Source organism: Saccostrea cucullata, unplaced genomic scaffold, assembly GCF_032062105.1.
Source record: "Saccostrea cucullata isolate Sc308-1 unplaced genomic scaffold, CSIRO_AGI_Scuc_v1 ctg489, whole genome shotgun sequence".
Classification (NCBI taxonomy): Eukaryota; Metazoa; Mollusca; class Bivalvia; order Ostreida; family Ostreidae; genus Saccostrea; species Saccostrea cuccullata.
The window spans coordinates 542649-566068 of record NW_026935196.1 but is presented as its reverse complement, the minus strand read 5'-3'; the positions used below and the strand labels follow the sequence as shown (position 1 = coordinate 566068).

Sequence of the window (23420 nt, the reverse complement as noted above, 5' to 3'; positions counted from 1 at the left end):
AGATATGCATATTGTCAGGAAATTTTGATTCCTTTATTTTTTATGGAATTTTTGGCACTTTGAGTTTTGGGGGAGCATGGGGTATGTGAGCTTGCTCACTTTTTCTTACAATTTTCTTTAATTTTTGTGTATAGGTAAGTTTCCAAGAATCAAATTGCATATTTAAACTATCCTGTCGAAATATTGATCAGGAGCAAGTATTAATTTGTTGGTTAATTTTAAACATTATGTGTATTTTTCTTTTTCATTAATTTGATTATAATTTTTTATTTTTTATTTTATTTTTAACAGTCACCAGAAACTCCGTCCTTGGCCAAAAAAGGCAGCACATATCGGAGTTACCTGAACAGAGAAGGCCCACAAGCATTAGGATCTAAGGAAATCCCAGAGGTATGTGTGTCAGTCACTGTAATCAGCTTCTGTAGAATCCTTACAATTAATTAAGATGGTGTAAAATGTGTACATTCTTAGGCATGATCAATGAGGTGACTATAATAGTCTATGAGAATTCCTTTTAAAATGGGGTCTGGGTGACTGAAAGCAAAAATCAAAATTCAGGTTCCAAATATTGAACACTTCAACAGAAGTGACAGTTGCAGTGGCTCTTTCACTAACTGTAATTTATCCAAAGGTTAATATGGAGATTTTGAAAAATATTTCCCCTTTGTAGACAATGCAGGGATTAAAAATTGTAAGAAAAAAAAACAACAAATTTCAATTTGAGCTCACCTGAGCTGAAAGCACAAGTGAGCTTTCCTGATTCTTCTTTCTAATGTATTAACTTCTGTTATTAACAACTTCTTTAGCACCACCATGCCAATTTTATCCCAAGTTTGGTACAAAGCATTCCAAAGTAAAGGGGGTTCTTAATTGTTAAAATCCCTTCTACAGGGAGATGGTTATGAAAGGCAAAAGAGGGTCAGGGCATTTAAAAATTTCAAAGATTCTGAATTTTTAATTCACATGTTCAGCTCTATTTCTGATTAATGCCACAATTTGATGCCCTTACTGACTACTTTTGACTCATGTGTATTCTGTTGTTGATTTGACTTGAAAATTCTACTTGTTTACGACAACCAGAACACAGGTGCCCACCTACAGGTTAACAATAGATGATTGCTTCATCCTTCACTTAAAAATCACATGATTTACCTGTGTAAACAAATTAAGGTGGCTCATTACACCCACAGTTTATTTTAGATTTCAATACAGCACCACTTATTATGTAGATGTCAAATATCCATAAAGAGGTATTGGTATCATAAATATTTTTTAGTGAATTTTTAAACTTCTTTCTAATTTTAGTGAAATGTTTTATTTCAAGTTTATTATTACCAGAATTTCAGAACTTTCAGTATCAAATCATGGACATACTCTTTAGACAAGAACACACAATGGAAATACATCATAAGACCTGATATTAATTTTATTACAAAAAATAGTTTTCTCCTAAAAAACAATTAATGTCATTATCTTTTAAATCTGTGCATAAAATATTAGGAAAAGGAGCTCTGGAGAGACTGGAAATGTATTTCAATGAATTGCATGTGACAAATTGAATGAAGAATAATTTAATGAAATGAAAATTCCAATTTAAAAAATATCTGGTATGAAAAGTCCACTTTCAAGAGTTATCTGTCCTAATTACCCAAGACTCAAAACAATACGGAACATTTGAACATTACATGTAAAATTCAGAACAAAGCTTTAAATTCCCCGAGTATATATTTAAATAAATAAAGCAATTATATAAACACCAGCACAATAAATATTGCAAGTAAATAACGTTTTTTTATTTCAACAAGGTTGTAGATTTTAACTCGAATTTCCTCCATACAAACACATGTCATTGATTGACAGAGCTCACTGTGTCACTATGACATTGCACATTACTTGTTCGGCGAAGATTGAGTTGTTTTCTTTTGTTTCTGCTTAAAAGCAATCCTTCTTGGTTTTTGCATAATGAATCCGTTTTGTTTGTTTTCAGCTGTTTACATCGCATGTTTCATCTATTTTTAAAGCGTTTTAAAGGTCAGGGTCATATTATAGAGGTATCCGTACAATTCGTCCCCAGAGGAAAATGGTCTATACAGTGGAGGTTTATTTTTTTGTGTAGTATGTCATCAAAAAGTGCTGTAATGAGCCTCCTTAAAATGTTATGGAAAGTGTCATCAAAATTTGAACTGTTGGACTGTTACATAAAATATTTTCTTGAACATAAATCTTGGTTAATAAGAATATATTTTTAATCCAATAACGTACTACATGGAATTTAAGCTTTTGCTACCTATTTCATGAAAGTTATATAAATTATTATGATCTGTATTTATAAAATACTCTAGAATAAGATACGAAAATATGGCAAAATTCAGTACTTCACAGTGCCAATTTCGTTACCTGTTCCTCAGAAATTCAGTAGATACCCTCCATTTTACACATATTTTATCAATGTAAAGAAAAAGAAAATTATTACAGTAAAACTCATTAAGTACGAACATGAATATAGCATATTCCCTGATATAGCAAAGTTATCGTAGATCCCCAACTATATAAATTTAATGAATTCCTTATACAGATATAATGAATTACGGATATAGCGAAGTAATTTCATGGGTCCCATTGACTTCGATATAACCGAGTTTTACCGTTATTTAAAAGATCTGGACCAATTTCAAGTGAACAATAACTATCAAAAACCATGTTTTATCATGCAAGTCTGAAAATTAGTCTGTGAGATGACATTGAAGTAGCACTACAATTTATTCACTTCTGCCAAATTTTAACTTTTAGAATTGATACCAAATTATAATTTAATCGTCAATTATATCATCACACTTTATTGTTTATATTTTCTACAGACAATTTTGCCTTATTACATGGTAAGCTTACTTAATCCATTTTACATGTTGATATCTTGTTGCGATTTACACCTGCTTTAACTTGAATTCTTTATTTATAGAAATTCCCAATCAGAATTTTGACAATAAATTTGAAAATTTTAATTTATCACAAATCCAGTGATGTATGGTAAATAGTATAAATTAAATATTTTGACCCCAGACACTTCAGTTTTAACTGCACACCAATTTATCTAAAACAGTCTAGGGGGCAGCCAGGCAAACACTCTAAGGATATGGCCAGTACGTCAAATTTTGTCATTAAGGGATCATATTGAATGTGGATGAAGCGTCGTAAAGTAGTGCAGATTCAAGTTTGTCCAAATCATGATCCCATGGTAGGATTGGACCATGTCTTAAAAAAATCTTCTCAGGAACAACAAAGCAAGATTTGTCATGTGAATATTAATGCATCTTCAGATAGTGTATATTCAGTTTTATTTAATCATTATATCATTACACTTTGGGGATAGAATAGGTGCACAAGAGGGATGAAAATGTAAGATAGGAAGTCAAAACAGAAAAAAAAATCTGATGATGAAATACAGCTCAGCAATATGGACTCAGGTGAGAGTTGTGGTTTATGGGCTTCATTACTATTTTTCTACTTTTTATACAAAATATTTTTTTCAGGGTGGAGAAAACTGTTTAGAGTCCTTGACCTTTGTAATAACTGGAGTGTTGGAGTCGATGGAGCGTGACGAGGCTAAGAGTCTTATAGAGAAATACGGCGGGAAGGTGACGGGGAACGTCAGTAAAAAGACTAGTTACCTAGTGACAGGACGGGATTGTGGGGAAAGCAAACTGGCCAAGGTCTGACTTTGTTATACATAATCATCAAAATGTGGTGAAATAAAATAAGTTCTGTCTTCCAAGTCATACATAATTAGGGCCCTGCAAGGATTTGCGGGTGCCCTATAGTAATCACTCTGTCTGTCCGTCTGTCTCTCTTCCGTCCACAAATTTTCTGTTTTTTTCTAATAACTTTTTTTATGGTTGCCCAATCAAGTTCAAATTTGGTATGGTAGTTCAGTAGGCAGAAATACATATTTTGATGCTAAGTTTTGTTCTCAATGTCTTCTGGTTTGGAGCTGGGGTGGTGGGGTAGATTCCTTTACTATGCATAAGAATGAATGGGCAACTTTTTTTTTGGTTGCCCAATCAAGTTCAAATTTGGTATATTAGTTCAGTAGGCAGAAATACATATTTTGATGCTAAGTTTGGTTCTCTATGTCCCCTGGTTTGGAGCTGGGGTGGTGGGGTAGATTCCTTAACTTTAGAATGCATTGGCAAAGAGAGATAACTGCTGAAGATGTTCCCATTGTGAAATGAATGCTGGCTATGAGTCCTTTGGGATTAATTAGGTTTCCTCCTGAAGAAAATCCAGAGCATTATCTTTATCTGTCACATTGAGATGAATTACCACCTCTGTCTGCAAATGAAGTTTGTTTTGAAGTTAAGTCAATTTGGAATGCTATGAACACTGTGAGAGAGAGTGTGTGTGTGTGGGGGGGGGGGGAATGTGGATTTAGGTATAAATTTTTATAATTTATTTTTGTTTAATAGTTATGATTTCATTGAATTCTAAAAACAAGAAATAGATTAAAGAAGATTTTTTGAATTACTTTTTTTACTTTATGTTAATTAATTTTTAAGGTAGTTTTATAAAAACCCCATTCTATCATTAATACTGAAAAAGTTCTTATTGTAACTTTAGAAGAAAATGATGAGAGAGGTACAATTAATCCTTTGGGATCAATTATCTAGCCTGCTGCAGAAAATTTAGTAGGCTTTTCTTTATCTTTAAGATTAATGAAAACCTTTGTTTGCAACTGCTGTTTGTTTGAAGCTAAGGTCAAGCCTTCATGATATTTGCATTCATTGAAGGCTGGCATTCTATATAACACAAGCTTCATAATTGTTTAATACATTCAATGTTAAATTGTTCTTTACTGCCTAATGTAAATACAAGGATATTATTTTCAGGTTTTTGAATATTCAGGAATTTTTAAGAATACAGTTTTAAGAATACAGTTGCTGTTGCTTATTCTTCGTACATTTTTTAATCATTCCGTAAGCTGCACCCTTTTAATTCTACCCCATGGCGGGGCCCTTGCTGACTGGTCAGTTTTCTAGTTGTTATAATGTGGAGAAAGCATAATAGAAACTTTCCTTCTCCCTTCTCTAGTTATGAATGGGTGAAACAAGTTCATTTAGAATCGAACATTCATGCAGAATATACAAACATTGGTATAGTCATGTGTTGATATTGGATTTACATGTAGATCTGGGATATGTTGATCTCCATAGCTAAAGATTGTCAAAAACTTTGACATCTTAACTTTCATTATGTTGAATATCTTACTTAACTTCTTTTCACAATCCTAAGATCATAAATTAACCTGGTTTATGTACTAAGATCAGGGCAGTGTTAAGTGGATATAAATATGATATATTATTATAGAGTCTAATGGAATTTTCTTAATTTCCTCAAATTATAAGCCATGTTTTTTTCTCTTATTATAGGCCAGGAGTTTTGGAACCAAACAAATAGATGAGGATGGTTTACTGGACCTGATCAGAACACTACCTGGGAAACGATCCAAGTATGAAGTTCAGGCAGCTGAACAGGTGAAAAAGGTATGAACAAGCAGCTGACAAGGTGAAAAAGATACAAACTAGCAGCTGAACAGGTAAGAAAGATATGAACAAGTAGCTGAACAGGTATATAAAGGTATGAACAAGCAGCTGAATAGGTGAAAAAAGTACAAGTTCAGTCAGCTGAAAATTGTGAAAGTTGTATGAATAAGCAGCTTTATATAGGAAAAAGTGTAAGTGGAAGTACCTGACAGGTAAACAGGGTGTAATGATAAAGCAGCTTAACAGGTGAAACAAGTTGACTATACAGAGTAAAAAAAATACTTCATTTGTACAGTGTACTGTACTCCTAGTTTACAATGAGCAAGATAACAATGAATACATTTTCTGCCAATAAGGCATTCAAGTTTACTACCAGAATTAATTTTTAAAACATTGTTTATCAACATGTTAGTTCCAGATCTTCTCTTCTTTAAACAGTATATTTTGTGCAAATTTTCATGGAGAATGAAATATGAAGACAATAGTATTATGTAGAGGCATGGATAATGCAAGGGACGGGTATAGAATTTGAATAAAATTAATGCTCAGTTGTGTATTTCCCTACTTAGTTTCAGTTTATAAAAGCCCAGTGTAGTCCTTCTTTATTTGTTTTTAGGAGTCATTTTCAAAAAAGACATCAGCACCCCCAGTGAAGTCTATAGTGTCTGAATCAAAATCTCAGCCCAAAACAGAAACAAAAGACTCTGTGTCCCCCACAAACAGTCAATCAAGTGAGAGCAGTAAGTCTGTGGAGGAAAGCCTGATGTGGGTAGATAAGTATAAACCCACTCAACTGAAGCAGATCATCGGTCAAACCGGGGATAAAAGTAATGCCAAGAAACTACTCCACTGGTTAACCAACTGGCACAAGAACCAGGCAAAGGGAACCAAACCACAAGGTGGGTATAGCATTACAGAGCTAAAAATTATTAGTCTGAGAATTATCATAACCCCCCCCCTACTTGAAAAGCAGGAGTACATAATACATGTACTGGGGTAGGGATGGAATGGGGTGCAGGTTTTTAAGGAATCTGTTTTATAAGTAGTTTACTCTCCTATAAATGATTGAGAGATATTTCTGTGCATGTTTATATAAAGTGTTGTTAGTTGATTTTGTTACAAGGATCAACATTTGATTTCCAGGTAAATTTTTTGGTAAGAATGACGATGGGTCTGGATTTAAGGCGGCCCTTCTATCAGGTCCCCCGGGGATCGGGAAAACCACCACAGCTACATTAGTGTGCCAGGTTAGTAATGTGTACCAACATGGATTGTTTGTTTTGAATATATTTTGTTGACAAACATGTCAAAGGGATTGGACACAAGTTCTTAAAACTTAGATAGTCCTCTCCCATGGATTATGTTAGTACCTCTGAAGATGTCCACAGTTACTAGATATATCAGCTCAGTAGATATAATTATATGTACAGTTATTGTTCATTTTCTTTTACTAGGAGGCAGGTTTCTCCTATGTAGAGTTAAATGCCTCAGACACAAGATCAAAGAAAAGTTTGAAGGAGGTGGTCGCAGAATCACTCGACAATACAACTATAGTGGATTATCTTGGTTGGTGAAAGTTGGAATATCTAAAAACATTCTTATCTCTGATAATTTTCAAATCATTGAAAAGAAAAATGCATAGTAAATGATTTCTTTTTACAGCATGTACAATACATGTACCAAGCCAAAGCAAAAAAATTTAAAAATTACAATAATTGAAATACTTCAGTCACAAATTAAGGTTGGCTTTGTAAGATGAAAATGTTTAAATTTGTAATTCAGGGGTTGCTAAGAGCACTACACATGGACACAAGCACTGCCTGATAATGGACGAAGTGGACGGAATGGCGGGGAATGAAGACCGCGGGGGACTGCAGGAGTTAGTGTCCCTGATTAAGTCCTCCCACATCCCTATCATCTGTATGTGTAACGACAGAAATAGTCCAAAGATGAGGACCCTCTCCAACTACTGCTTTGACCTTCGATTTCAGCGGCCTCGATTGGAGCAAATCAAGGTCAAAGTTCAATAATTACGTATTAGAACGTTGACTTTCAGTGTCACTGCAGGAAAGAGAATTTTAAACTGAAAATTTGTCAAAGAAAATTTTCCTCATTTATGTTAAAAATGCATAATCATTTAAAATCTATTTTACTTTTGGGCCATATGGGGCCAAGCTTAAAAAATTCTTTGTTTGTAGTTGCAGACTTACATTTTTTAGAGTGGGTCGGTAGGTAGGTATCATGATTTTTTTTTTAGTGGGTCGGTAGGCAACTGCAAACAAACCATTTTTTATTTTATGCATTGGAATTGAGCATCATGCAATATTATGATGATCTTAGTCTTTTACAAATTGTAAAAAATCATGTTGCTTCAAGTCAAAGATCCTCTTGTTCTTTGTGTTGTGACAGATGCTATGATAATCATAACTTAGATATTTATAGTTATTTGATTTCTTCCTGAGATAGTCTTTCTCTACCTCCACATATTGTTGTAAACAGAATGAGTAGTCCATAAGGTAAAGAAATTTCATTCAAGTTTGATTCATTTTCAGGGGGCTATGATGTCTGTAGCTTTTAAAGAGGGCTTAAAAATTCCCCCACCAGCCCTGAATGAAATCATTTTGGCAGCCAACCAAGACATCAGACAAGTAAGTTAATGTCAAGTCAATACTTATTCTTGAAAAGTTTGTAAATTAAGGATGAAACCCTCAGTAAAAGGTAAAGATAAGGTTATTGGTTCTGACTCACAGAGAGAAAAATCTGAGCATTTCAATGAAGCTAGCTTCTTGTCTTGTTAGGTTCTGCATAATTTATCTATGTGGACAGCTGGAGAAAAAAGTTTGACGTATGATCAGGCCAAGAAAGACTCCAGTAATGCCAAGAAGGACTTCAAACTGGTGAGTAGAATTGTGTCATCAGGGCTCACTCTTAATGTCCAGTTATCGCCCTTGTGTCCAGTTTTGGTTTTTCATAATTCAGTGTGTCAATTTATTTGCAGAGTCCTTTTAATGTTTTTTATTTTTTAATTCAGTGTGTAAATTTAATTTGTAGGGCCCTATCGATGTTTTAATTTATTTGAAGGGCCCTTCTGATGTTTTTTTCATAATTCAGTGTGTAAATTTTCATGCAGGGCTCTTTGATGTGTAAATTCAAGAGTTCTATTGATGTGTAAATTTATTTTCAGAGCCCTTTTGATGTTTGTCCCAATTTACTGTGTAAATTTGTTTTCAGAGCCCTTTTGATGTTTGTCCCAATTCACTGTGTAAATTTATTTTCAAGGCCCTTTTGATGTGTTACTTTATTTACAGGGCCCTTTTGACGTTTGCCGTAAGGTTTTTGTGGGGGGAGAGGAAACAGCAGGCATGACTATCAATGACAAGTCTGATCTCTATTTTCAAGACTACAACATCGGTCCATTGTTTGTGCAGGAAAACTACATCCATGTTATTCCATATGCTGCAAAGTAACATTTTATTTCTACATTGTTAAGATAGATTTCTTATTAGAAATGTCAAAAATCAAAGGAAGTAAATGGTTTAAACATTAGGGTGATACATCCTCTTAGTAACAGGATGTGACATTGATCTCCCCCTCAGGGTGACGCAGTCCTTGCTCCTAGCATCTGTTTTAGAAATTCCAATATACATTACTGGGTATATGATATCTTTAAATGTGGATCAGTGCTTGAACAGCCGTGGCAGACTCGTAATTATTTGAACTTTTGAATTCAGGTCCTGGTCCTGATTTTTCTCTAAAAAAAAAAAGAAACTTGACTCTGGATCTTGAACCATGTTTTCTCAAAACTTGTGATCTTGAGAAATACTTTTAAACTCCTATCCTTATTTTTAAACTTGTGATAACTACAGACGGTATCAATACATGAACCCTCTACACTTACATTAAATTGGTTAATTGGATGTTTGCAAAAAAAAGGCAGACTTCACTTTTGGATACACCCCCTTGATAGTTGGATTATTTATTGGATGTTAGTCATACCTATTGTAGTAAAATGGGAAAAGGAGACATATTACTTGTTGAATTGACTAAATGTTTACTGATTTCTATTTAATAAGTGAAAAACAATAAAAGGGAAGGTGCATCTGTTTATACACTGTAAATTAACAACTTCCTTGACATTAATTTAACAGTCTGTATATTGCCTCAACCGTTGCCAACTTTTTTGGTATTTCGATTGGTTTCTATTTTGCATAGAACCATTCTGCATGCTAAATTTCATTGCAATTCATACTGTCGATTAGCATTACCACTATTCCTATGCCTTGAGGAATGTATAAAAAAGTTCATTTCACATTTATTCAACTCAGCAATAGTAGTATTACACCAATTATTATAATCACAACGTTTCTAATGCAACAATTGTCAATATTCACTGTAGAGTCTACGGATAATGGACATAAATGGCCACATTGTCCCCAAATCTTATAGAAGGTCTGGGGTTACGGCGGAAATACCAACACGCAAAGGTGCATAACGGGCATGACGGAGGCCTTGTGTTGAGCACAAGTGCCAGTGAAGTCCCAATGCTTGACAACTAGCATGTGGACGGGAATAGCCTGGGACATATCTGTTTACCCTGTTTCCAAAATATTGCTCCCTGGTTTGATAGTACTTACTGACACTGAGTACTCCAGACTGTGAGCCTTCCCTCCTTTTAAAAGTGGTGAAGGGGGCACCAAGTATGGCTTAAACTTGTAGAACCCCAACCTTAAACTACATAAGGGGTAATACTTTCCCAACTAAACAACAACTGCCCTCTGTCTTAGTTGACGGATGGGGGAAACACAGGCAAGAAATGTCCCGAAAACCCCCCTTAGGTCCCCCCAGACCCGCCAATCACAAAAGAGGACAACGCGACAGATTAAGGGTAATTGTAAAGTCTGTGGATATTTGATCTTCAAGTTTTGATTTGTGTCACTAAACGAGGTTTGAATAGAAAATTGTTCATGGTTATAGGGTCCTGAACAAGGATAAGGAGTATTCCCTTCGGTGGTCTGGCTGGTAAGGTTTTATCGTCTTGGATGCTGATTGGTGTTGTCAATCCCCGACTCAACTTTTGGTGAATCTGTAAAAAGGAAAACTGGACGCTGATTACTGTTGCATTTGTTAAAGTGAACATGTATAAAATTTTGACATAATTTATAACAGAAAAAAGGGGGCTTCGGTGTGTGGGTTTTTAAGCTATACTTGGAAGTAACCATGTGACTACCTCAGCGCAATCGCAACTTCTCGGGCCTTTCCGACTAGCGGAAGAAAGACCTCGAATGTATATGGTAGATGCCATGACAACCCTCCTTTTTCACAATCTTTGAAATAAATGCATGGATACCTTTTATTTGTGGAATGTGGAGTTGAACTTTATACAATGTAATGATATTACTTAAAATATACTATAGAAGGGACTCAATCTAACCCTGTCTATCCTATATTTGAATAAACAGGAAATGTATAAAATTTTAACATCCGGTGATGTTAAAATTTTGAGGTAATTTATAACAGACCTCTGTGTGGAAAGACCTGAGATGATGCGATTGTACCTCAGCAGGAAAATGTGAAGAGAAAGTTGTTAAGTTGTACCACAATTCACTTCCTGTGGATGCGCTTGAACAACAAGTTGTACCTAATTGATTCCTCCTTTCCATATAACTTACATGTAACTTCCGTCAATTAAGAGTGATTATTTGTATATTTCATAAAATAATCTATATTAAGTGCAATTTACATGCAATAAACAAATGTTACACAGTGATAATGATTTAATAAAAAAAACTGCTAGTCACCAAAACTCACTATGAATTTGATGCAAATATATTTAAAATTCTAAAGAAAAATATTATTTAAATGATTTTAGACATGCACTTTCAAATCTCTTATTTTGAGATGGGGAGGGGGGGGGGGAAGTATTGACATTGTTTTCTTGATGTGAATATTCATGAATTCATGTCCTCCATGAAACAGTAAAATTTCAACATAGAGAAACCATAAACATCATAGTTTAAATTCATAGAAACCATAGTTTTTTCCCTCACAATTCAATATATCCCAAGGAAAACTAAATGATATATAATAATATATTATTTTGCTTTAAAATTTTTTTAACTCCAGACCAAAGTTCTTTCAGCAGTCTCTTGAAATTTGAGTTTCAGTAGTTCCCTGTATTTGTTCTGATCAGGTTATATTTATGACGTATGATCTTGTTTTACAGAGGTAACGTAACGCGTCATTTGTCTCTGCTGGCCAGAGCCGCTGATAGTCTGTGTGACGGTGACAGATTAGACAGCTGTATCCGTGGTAACCAGTCCTGGAGTCTGCTACCCACCGCGGTGAGCTTCTACAGGCATTATTAGAAACAAACTCGTAAAACCATACTGAGAATTTTATCATGGCTTCCTATTTTAGTAAAATTTTCAATAAAATTGCCGAAGAAGGATATTAAATTTTTTTTTGATACTTTGAAATCATTAAACTTTATGGTGGCTCACTGTAAGTGGAATTCATGGAAACCTTGCATCCATGATTTCACATCCTCATCAAATTAATTACTGGTATTAATTTTCCTTAGTAAACATCAGTGAAGGCACAAAATAACATCTCTTCAAACTTGTTAAAGGCAACTCATGAAAATTGGTGTCCACAAATTTAAATGGTTCCAAAGTTTTACATTTCATTGATTTTCCACTGATACAGGCAATGTATGCCAGTGTAATCCCTGGGGAGTACATGAGAGGAAGTCTACAGCAAATGGTCAGTTTCCCAAGCTGGCTCGGCAAAAATTCCACCACCGGCAAAACCGACCGCATTCTACAGGAGCTGAGAACCCACATGTCACTACCGTATGTATTAATTGTTATCCGAGACTCAAGTATGGAAGTTCTTATCTAGTATTACATGTAATGTAAGTTCCACGAGTATTACTTGTTATTACACACTGGTATTTTATATTGGATTTCCATTAGTATTATATAAATGGTGCCTGTTTTGGAGGGTAACAGTTGAAATTGACACCCCAAGGAAAACCATTGTCAACCTCCGCTGACGCATCAGTTGACAATGGTTTTCCTTGGGGTGTCAATTTCAACTGTTACCCTCCAAAACAGGCACCATTTATTTCATTATACTGAATGTCTTCTTGATTTACTATGTCAGCAATACAAATCGTTGATCGCCTTTTCGTTCACGTTTAGAAAGCTTTCAAACTCCCCGCTACTTAGAAAAAAATTTACTGACCTCTTTATTGTTTATTTGATACTCTACGAGTCCTTTATCATCTAAAGTTTCGTTATTTCTGCACTCGCAAGCATGTTTCGTCTGTCGTTTGTTGTTTTCAAGTAGGTAAGCTACATCGGACGCAAGCTTTTATTGACGTCAAGTTTATTCCGGTTTTTTTCAAACGCGCAACTGACGTTTTGAGAATTCTACGGTGAACCGTACGCGCATAATTTCCACGGATGTGGCATTACCGTTGTGTTACCCGTTGTCACGTGTGTTGCTAAGGCTGAGGGTAATAGAACTGATTGTTAACTGCGTCTAAACCAATCAGATTTTAGTATTTAACACATACATGCCAACTTTCCCGATTTAGGCGGGATTCTCCCGATTTTACCCTTTCATCCCGCCTTCCCGATCGGGAGAGAAAAATTGACCTAATTTCCCGATTTGTAAAAAATTCACACAAAATTTCCGATTTTATAAGTTTCCCTATACTGCTGAATTTTGTCAGTTGGGATAACAATATCAGACTTGTTTATTCAATGCACACAGATAAGTTTCATTGTTTATTTAGGTGTTAACATGGTTAATTAGCCACAGGAAATCACTTCACGCTTGAACGCACGGAGTGGTCCAGGTGCAGGTAGCTTATAGCATGGGGCAATTAATAGGGGATTATCTTTGAGTTTTAAGGGGTACGCAAGGTGAAACACATAGATTAAGGGGATAATTGTTTGTCATTTTATTGAAAACATAAATTAAAGACAACTAAATAATAACCAAACCATAAAATCAAATACATCGTTATTTGAAAACGAAAGTAGAAAACTACAAAGCATAGCTGCTGACTTTATCTACCTATAATGAAAAAATATTGTAAAGTTTGCTAGTTAAAATAATATTTTAAAAAATCCTGATGAAACAATAAAGTCTATGTCAATTAGAATTTCTTTTCCCTAGCTCCCTTCTCCCAAAAGTAATTATAATATTTTATGACTAAGAAATACCCACATAGCACCATCAAGCCTGCCAAAGTTCAAGACTGTAAAAAAATTAATTTCTTTGGGATAGGTGGTATCTTTATGTTAGAAAATTGATTATTTAATTCTTCAAAACCGATGATTTATTTCTTTGAATAAAAAATAAATGCATTGCAATTTCTCAAAATTTCTTTAAATTTAATATCTGATTAGAATTCCTAATTAATTAAAATATAAAAATCTCATAATTGTTCCCAGAAACAATACTTTACAGTATCAAAAGTTGTACAATTTTCAATTTTTCACCAAATTATGTGTCCTAGCTGGCAAAAAAAAGTTTACATATGTAACTAATTATCCCTTCTTTAGTGAGAGAGGCACCTATTTGAGCAAAAATATTTCCATTTTGGAAAGAAAAACCTTATTTTTGTGTTATTTTTATCCTTTAGTAGTATTAATAAGTGATATTAATTATATTATAAATTTTAAAAAAGGATCATGTCATAATCATTTAATTTCACGACAAAATGTTGCGAATTTAAAGCTATGAAAAATGTCGTCACGCGCAAAATCCCCCATAGGAATTTTCAAAAGTTGGCATGTATGATTTAACATGAAAGTATAATAAAATGTAATAGCAGCCCACAAATAAGGAATTGTTCCCTTTGGTTAAGAATTTGTAAATATAACATTTTAAGGATATCCAATCCTCAGCCAGGAAGGATAACTCCCAAAATTAATATTTAATTTGAAATGCATCAAGATGAAGCTTGAAAATGAAATTTTTTCTTGCAACAATTTTAATTTTATTCATCTTTAGAAGATTCAAGGTCTTTGGAAGTCCTAGAAAAGGTCTTATAAAAGTTGAGATTTCTACCCTATAAAAGGAGAAAAAATTAATACAGTTTTGGAGAAATAAGATTTTCTTGAATCCAGCCTTAAATGATAAATATCAATGATTATTAGCATGATATGAAATGAGAAGTGATTTGTGGTGTCTTGCTATGATCGCAAAAGCCTTTTACACTATGTATTATAGAATACATGACGGAAATAGAAGACAAAAAATACCAAATAAGTATGAAAATCATGACAATTTGTCTGAATGCCTGGATACCTATCGTTTTTCAACCTAAAATATATTTGCTGATCAATTTGCAATTAGAAAATGCATTGCTGATATTCCAATTCGCTTTTTCTGCAAAAATATTGGAGATTTGAGAATTTTCCTTATATGATATTATTAACTGTAATCTATCACTTTAAAGAAATATTGTGGATAAATTTACATAACTTTGTGGATTCAGAGATACTTTTATGAGTATTTTTGATTACTTAACTGCTAATTTTATATACCTGAGGATCAGACTACCTTAAGTAATTTCCTTTAATATTACATGTTATATCAGTCACATGCATGTTAACATATTGTGGTTAAAAAGAGAGGTGTAGTCTTCAGTAGAGGAAGCATTCCACACTGTGAGCTTTACACTTTGATTTTGAGAAGATACATGTAAATGTGGCCTTGAGAAATTTGTTCGAAGTAGACAAAAACAATATTTGCATACATTAAATATAAAGAAATATTTTTAATTTCATCACAATAACTTTATAGTGACTGCTTCATCCTTTTGAAGATTGACATAGCCTAGAAGCAGTAATTGCTCCACTTATATATAATGAAATCACTTATTTTGAAACTCCTTTTCTTTTGAAATAAAAATTTCATTTTAGTTGTAAGATGTCATTTGATTGGATAAAAGATTTAATTTCTATTGTATAACCTAAGTTGTCTACCTCACAATGAGTTACGTCAAAAACATATTACCCAGGTACTCCACTTGACGTTACTTTTAAAATATGCTCATTTTGAAGCCATTTTTTGGGTGAAAATTGTGACAGTCTTATTTTCTACACTGAAACTGAATTATAAGGAATGAAGCTTATTTGAACCTATGTTGGTTGATATAACATAACTTGGACAGTCAATGCTTTTTATAACCAGCTTCGCGGTTTATAAAGCATAAACTGCCCCAGGTTATGTTATACATTGTATCATATAACATAGGTTCAAATCAGCTTCATTCCTTAACCTTTAATTTTTTTGGCATAAAAATAAGGATAAAGTGAAATTGGCTATTTTGAAATTTCACTTATATTGAAGCCACTGATTGGTTCCCAGAGGTGATAATGAATTATTTTCATAAGGATTATATTGATGTACAGCCACCAGACAGCAAATATGCCTGACTGACCGCTTGATATAAAGGAGTGTATTAATAAGTTCTCACCTTGTGTGTTTTGAAAAAAATAAAATTTATTTGTAGGACCTCGGCTAATAAGCTGAGTTTGAATCTGGATTATCTCCCCTACATGAGGAAGTTTCTGACGTTGCCATTAGTTACCAAGGAGAATGATGGTATACCTGACGTCATAGATCTGATGGACAAGTATGACATCATCAAGGACGACTTTGACAACATTCTGGAGATCACAAAATGGCCGAACAGTGCCGATCCAATGTCACTCCTCAGCTCCAAGGTTAGAGTGTAACAGAAAATATTAGATTTTGTCAGGGGAGAGGTCGTGAATAATTATAAATTGTTGGACAATGAAAATCAGATTAAGAAGAAAAATTTTTTTGTTATTTCTTGCAAGAATTTTTTCCCTTGACCTTTGTATATTCTACAGATATTAAATATATATGACTAGTTCAAGTCTTATTTAAAAAAAAAAACATTCCCCTTTACAAAGTATATTCTGTTGTGATGTATTTGAATATTTTATAAAGTGGAAATTCTAACCAAAAAAATAGTGAGTTATTTCTATCTTTAAACATTTTACATTTTAGACAAAAGCAGCTTTTACGAGAACCTACAATAAGGAGGTCCATCTGACCCCGTATGTTACTGGTGCCCTGACCAAGAAGGGCCGGGGTGGAGGGGCACCTGCTACCGAGGATTATGGTCTGGAGGGGGAGGGCGAGGACGTAGTAACCGCCCCAGATAGCGACAAAGAGGACACAGAGGACATAGAAATGGACTCCATGATTAAGGTGGTAATCCTGCTTGTAAAGGGTGTTAAGAAATTCGTTCCACATTTTTCTTTTATTTTCAAATAGAAATCCGATGAGAAGATATTTACAGTTTGTGATATTTCATGTTTACAGAGTCCATTCGTGCTACTGATAAGGTTTTAACTGTCTTTTGTTGAATCAATAAGGGGAGGGCAGGTATTAAAACAGATGATGTCTGTTCAGAAAAAATTGGGATGACGCATATTTGTGACATATATAAAGCACACAGGTCAAAACTTCCTTTCAAATATTATGCAAAAATTACCAAATCTGTGGAGAATTCCAAAATGACAAACCTATTCTATTGAAAAGTGATCTATCATTTTTATACCTACGTTCGTCAGCTTGTCTGATGCAAGATAAGCTCTGAAGAAACAACAGTAAATTATCCTTTATTTTCACTCGAAATGACCAGCATTTCTATTATTCGGGTGCTTTAAAGATGTTATATGTATTTTCATATGGAAGGAAAATCCTATAATTTCCTGCTAGAAATGAATTACTATAAATCTAAAGCACACTCTTGTGATTTTGTCAGACTTGAAATTCATCTCTTTAGTTAAGCACTACTTTGAAATTTTTGAAAATATTTCATCCTGGAACGAACTTTCTTAACACCCCTTAATTTAGTAAACATTCCGATAACTGTTTAAGATTAAAATTTTGTGACTCTCATTTATCAAAATAAAAGAAGCTTTTTTACCATGTCTTTACTTTATTTTATGATTGATACTAGTCAACTGAGAAAAAAAATTACAAGTTTTAGGATTTTTTTTATTTTGGATTCAGTTTAGATTTACTTTCCTGATCCGTGCTGTATACAAAGCCTGCAGAAGAATTTATTTATTTGAAAATATACTTTCTCATTGCAGCAAGCAAAGAAAACAAAAGGGAAGGAAAAGGAAGCTAAAACCACTTCCTCCAAAGGAAAGGGGAAAGGAAAAGGAAAGGGGAAAAGCTGACATGAGATTCCATTCACAAAAAAAAAAAAGATTCATTTGTTAGAGTGGTGTTAATTGTGATACATATATTTCTGGACATGGATTAATAGAACCATACAGAGACACTCAAAGAAACATAATGAACACATTTGGAAGATGTATATGGTGATTATGCTGTTGTTATCTGTTAATAAATTAAGTACATTATGATTCAAATCATTATCAGCCTCTGGAAAAATAAATGATTTGAAAGGTAAAATAAAGTTTTTATGATTTCATCTAATGAATTAGTTGCCCACATTGTGCAGTGGTTAGAGCGTCTGTTCTAAAGTGGCGGGAGGAAGGAGTTGATCTTTATGTCATGGGTTTGAATCCCACTGTGGAACTTAGAGACCAGTCCTTCGGATGAGACCCTATAAGCCGAGGTCCTATGTCACAGTAGGTTTTGGTATGAAAAAGATCCCTCCCTGCTCAATGACCCTGAGTGCCGTATATAGGACAAAATTTGTAGCTCCACCGGCAAGTGGTGGCATCTCCATATGAGTGAAAAATTTTGTAGTGGAATGTTGAACAACAATCAATCTAATGAATTAAGATGATGTTGACTTGAAGATTAACAGCTTTGTAATCTTTGACTAACATGGTGTAGTATATAATGCCCTGTTCACAATGAGAGTTTAATTTAATTCCCAGTTACTTACATTTAATTCGAATTAAACTCGCCATATGAATAGGGCATTAGATTCAAGCTTCCAACTTATGGCTACTATATATATAACCAATGCAGGTTATTTGCTAAGAAAAAGCTGAAAAAAAAAGTAGCAGCATTAATTCTGAAGCATGTTCAACAGAGCGAGTGCTAGCAAAGATGTCTGTTGAAGGTATAAGGAATTTTGGCGAGTGTTCACAAACATTCCCTCTCTTGAACGGGCTTCAGAGTGCACAAGTGAGAAACTACTCAGACAGCTAATGAGAGTGGGAGGTATTTTTATCATAAAAAAGCAAAGATTCCTCACTGTTGGAGTGGTACAGCAGGATAAAACTCTGCCTTCCAGTCAACAGAAAGATCTGGAAGTCACTGAATGGCAGAACTCTGCAGTTCAGTACGATTTCAGCCACCTTTTATTTAACTGAAAAGCAGGGTTTTATCCTCTGTGTTTGATCAACTGTTCCCTCTAAACAGACTGAAGCATTACGTGTTTGAATTAATTTGGAGTCATTGGGTTTCATTATGACTCGCATTGATGGAATAAACCAATTTTTATCCTCCATATTTGGGCTGCGAAGTTATATTTCCTTTTGTAGGTATATATATGAATATACCAAAATTTGTCTGCGTAAATCTGTAAATATTTAAGCAATCCATGAAAATTGGCCCCAGCAAATTTTGATGATTCCACAGGAGTGGAAAAGTTGCATTGGTACATGTACTAATGTTAGCATTAGAATTTTGTTTATATCCCCCACCCCAGATAGGAAGATTGGGGGCAAATTCTTTTTGTCTTGTGCGACTTTTTTTTCTGTGTATGGGTAAATTAAAACACAATGACGAACTAGTAGAATTTTTTTTTTTATAAAAATCAAACTGTACATACATTCCAGTAGATGTTTTTGAAATGACAGCAGAATGTACCTAGAGTTAATTCTTTCTACTAAGAAATACTAATATCTCATCCTTTTTATACCCTGTCTTAAGACGGTCAAAAAATAGCGTTCATGTCCATCCTTCTGTCTGTATGTCTTTCTGTGAGCGTTTTCGTGTGGGGGTCATAACTTTCATACCATTAGGCCTAGAATCATCAGACTGATACATCTTGTGTAGATTGTGCGTTGCATATTAAAAGCAGGTCGATCTGTCTTATAATTTATGATGCTGTGACCATTTATAGATAGGGAGGAAAAGCCAAAATACAGAGAATGCACTGGGATAATACATGCCATATTATAGTGCACAGGATAACTCTGGTAACGGAGTTGTTACCCCTTGGTCGTTTATTCTCCTATATATTGTTCTAAGACCTGAAAATGGCATACAGTTGCGAGGGATACACGACTAAATGTTTATTATTTACCGGAACACGTAAGACCTGAATAAGGCAGTCAGTTGGGTTTGAGAGAGAGTTGGCATACCACAAAAGTACGTGGAGGAAGTACGTGCCAGGATATTTTGTACCTTTGAAGTGGCAGACTCGGAGTTAATTCATTAACAGGAAACACCCGTTTACCACAGTTAATAGTTGTCGAATCAAGAAGAAACCCATTGTATTTGCATTAAAGTTTACCTATAATTGTGAATATTCGGTCAACGAAATTCTGAGTTAACAGGTTAACGAACATGAGTGTAAGGCCTCGGTGATACAAGACAGATCACCAGCTCGGCCGCGTTGCATGTTATATGTCATGGTTGCAAGCATCGGGATTTTGCTGACCATGGATTCGTATAAGAAAGTGTTAGAAATCATAGGGCGGATGGAGAAGCTCTTAATTAGAGAAGATGAGAACACCAAATAGCGGCTATAGTCAAACAAATGCTACATACCAAGAGTCTTGATAAAGCGACACGCAGTACTAACAATCAGCCGGCCGGTATGTCAGGAGATGTGTCATTTGATGAGTACGGTGCAAGTCCTAGAGTAAGATTTCTAGATGAAGGCAAAGCAAGTTATACACCAAGAGCTGAGTTAAACGACATCCTAAAGGGCCATCTATTTTACACGCCAAAACCACAGAGGCAGTCAACGGGGACAGACAATGCCAAGGCAGGCGATATAATCAAGACACCCACGTACGACGGTACAAGTACCTGTTTGTACTAGAAATCACATTTTTAGGCTTGCGCTGTTGTAAACAGTTGGACAGAAGATAAGAGGAGTCATAATTTAACTTTATCACTGCGTGGCCAAGCACAGTCGGTGTTAGATGACTAACCAAGCGATACTTGTCAGTATTTTAAGAAACTGGTTAGATCCCTGTGGGAGAGGTACCCCCTCCTAACCAAACAGATCTATATCGTGTTCAGCTAAAAGAACGAAGACAAAGAGCATCTGAGGCTATACCAGACTTAGGTCAGGTCATAAGACGACTAACCAATCTGGTCTACATATCAGCACTTGGTGCGTCAAACTCTGGACAAAGCTGCGTTTATTTATGCTTTGGTAGCTTCAGAAATGAGAAACCGCAGCAAACAATTTCGTGCTCAAACCCATCCGACTTGCTGTTGAACTTGAGGCCTATGCATCGCGTAGAGAGCTGAACACAAGTAGAAAAAGTCCATTTACAGGTATAGACACCAGAACACTCATCTGGTGAGGTTAGTGGGGCCAGTCTGGAGACGTGGAGGAAGACGATGGATTGATTGATTGATGATTGTATGTTGTTTTACGTCCTATTCGTACCCCTGCCACGAGTAGACAAGTCCTTTGATCAGTTGAGTGGTAGGTCGTGGTTCTCTACTCTAGATCTCTGTTCAGGATATTGGAAGGTAGAAGTGGAGCCAGGCGACAAACGCAAGACAGCGTTTGCCACACATCCGGCTTATGTTTCTCCCCTGCAACATTTGAACGCTTAATGCAAAGTGTCTTGGTAGGCCTTCACTTGGATATCTGTCTAGTTAACGTGGATGATGTAGTGACAGGCAAGCCCTTTGAGGAAATGTTGGTAAACCTTAGAAAGAACTTCAAAATGCAGGTATTAAACTCAGAGCAAAGAAATGCTGCTTGTTAGACAAGAAGATGACTTATCTTGGACATGTATGTTCAGAGGAAGGTGTAGCGACTGACCCGGACAAGATAACTGCAGTAAAACACGGCCAGTACCTACAAAGCCAATGAGATACGCTCATTTCTTGGACTATGCAGCTATTAAAGGAGATTTATCAAAGATTTCTCAAGCATTGCAAAATACCTACACATGCTGACAAAGAAAGGTCACGCCTCTGTTTGGTTATATGAATGTCAAGAGGCATTTGACACTCTTAGACATAAGCTGACGAATACTTCCATATTCAGGCATCCCGACTTCTCTTACCCATTTATTTTAGATACCGATGCCAATAATGTGTTTATTTGCGCAGTTTAATCACAAAAGATTGATGGTCAAGAGGGTTCTTGCTTATGCAAGCCGGACTTTGACACAGTGTGAGCGCAGGTACTGTGTTACATTTACTTAAAGGAAGTACTTGCGGCTGTTCATTTTGTCAAGCACTTTAAGCTTTACTTGTATGGTAGAAAAAAATTATAGTCCGAACAGACCATAGAATCTCAAGGTGTCTTTTCAACATTAAGAATCCAGAAGGACAGTTTGCACGTTGGTAGGAAATCCTTAGTTCGTAATTTCGACAAACAACATCGATCAGTAATCCAATATAGCAATGCAGACACGATAGGTCAATGTGGTTTTGATCAAAACTGGGAAAAAAGATTTTGAAGGTATCAAGCCGGACGAAGTAAGAGCATTAACACGAACTAGTGGTTCAAAGGAAGATGATGACGATCCAGTTTTTGTCGATGAAGACATGCATGACAAAAACAATGATTTAACTCTTGTCAAGCATTGGGTCAATGAAAAGACAAGACCTGAGTACAGTGTGGTCAGAGGCCAAGGATACATCCTACGTTCTTTATGACACAGTGGAACAATTTCTTTATTGAAAAATGACATTCTATATAGAAGACCTGAATGGAATGGTATAGCGTTTTATCACGACTTTAGTTACAATGTTAAGAGCTTACGTGAATGAACAACATTTTGATAGGGACAAACACTTACCATTTGAAATGATGCCACACAGGGCTTCTGTTCATGAGACAACTGGCTACACTCCCAATGACCTGATGCTGGGAAGAGAATTGTCAACACTGCTTGACATCATGTTTGAGATGCTCAGATCAATGCAGGACATTCCTAAAAACAAATGGCCCTGGGAAGTAAAAGAAACCATGGAGAATGCACACAAGCATATCAGAGAGAACATAAAAAACGGCAATGGTAAGGCAGGAGAAGTACCGTGACCAAATGTTGTCATGGCAGAAGTTTTTGCTAGGCTGACCTGTGTTCTTTCCCATTCCCATTAAACTTTGGTCGTTTATTCTTCTTTATATTGTTCTAAGACCCTAAAAAGGCACACAGTTGCGGGGGATAGACGACTAAGATGAGATGGAGAAATCCTACAACAATGTATTTCTAGTATTTAAAAATCAATGAAAATTTTCACAGAATCAAGAATACAATATCACTTAGTGATGGTATCAGTTAGATTAGTTTTCATTGTTTTATATGAGGCAAGCTCGGGTCAAGTTTATCACTTCTTCCCTGGAAATTTTTAAGAATTTTGAAAAAAAAATACTACATCCAATCATGCGATACCTTCTTTTATTGCAAAAGATTAAAATTAATGCTTTTTTTTGCATAAAAAGATATTAACTTATAGCTAGGGTCTATAAGATGATATTAACAAATTGACATGCTACATCTAGTAAATAGTTCAACAAAAATTGGATTTTGGTGAATCCGAATTTTCTTTACTTTTCTAGTGTAATATTGTCAATTGATAAGTCGGTTTTAAAGTTTAGAATTTATTGAAGTCCAAAAATATAAATTTCACAAATATAATTTAGAATAAATTTCGTAGATGGAACAAACGTAACCAAATTTAACAAAG

At 35.0% G+C, this 23420-nt stretch overlaps 1 protein-coding gene across 1 annotated transcript in view; it reads left to right on the top strand.

Annotated features, from left to right (window-relative positions):
• Nucleotides 1-18009, top strand: part of LOC134242216 (replication factor C subunit 1-like) — a 54911-nt gene extending 36902 nt beyond the window's left edge. The window contains exons 9-23 of the mRNA XM_062724303.1: nucleotides 292-390; nucleotides 3531-3710; nucleotides 5424-5537; nucleotides 6154-6436; nucleotides 6681-6784; nucleotides 6992-7103; nucleotides 7320-7552; nucleotides 8090-8185; nucleotides 8336-8434; nucleotides 8846-9000; nucleotides 11761-11878; nucleotides 12243-12388; nucleotides 16072-16285; nucleotides 16596-16799; nucleotides 17693-18009. Coding sequence (XP_062580287.1) covers nucleotides 292-390; nucleotides 3531-3710; nucleotides 5424-5537; nucleotides 6154-6436; nucleotides 6681-6784; nucleotides 6992-7103; nucleotides 7320-7552; nucleotides 8090-8185; nucleotides 8336-8434; nucleotides 8846-9000; nucleotides 11761-11878; nucleotides 12243-12388; nucleotides 16072-16285; nucleotides 16596-16799; nucleotides 17693-17782 — 2247 coding nt within the window. The 3' untranslated portion in view covers nucleotides 17783-18009. The remainder of the gene's footprint in view (nucleotides 1-291; nucleotides 391-3530; nucleotides 3711-5423; nucleotides 5538-6153; nucleotides 6437-6680; nucleotides 6785-6991; nucleotides 7104-7319; nucleotides 7553-8089; nucleotides 8186-8335; nucleotides 8435-8845; nucleotides 9001-11760; nucleotides 11879-12242; nucleotides 12389-16071; nucleotides 16286-16595; nucleotides 16800-17692) is intronic.
• The last annotated feature ends 5411 nt before the right edge of the window (nucleotides 18010-23420 follow it).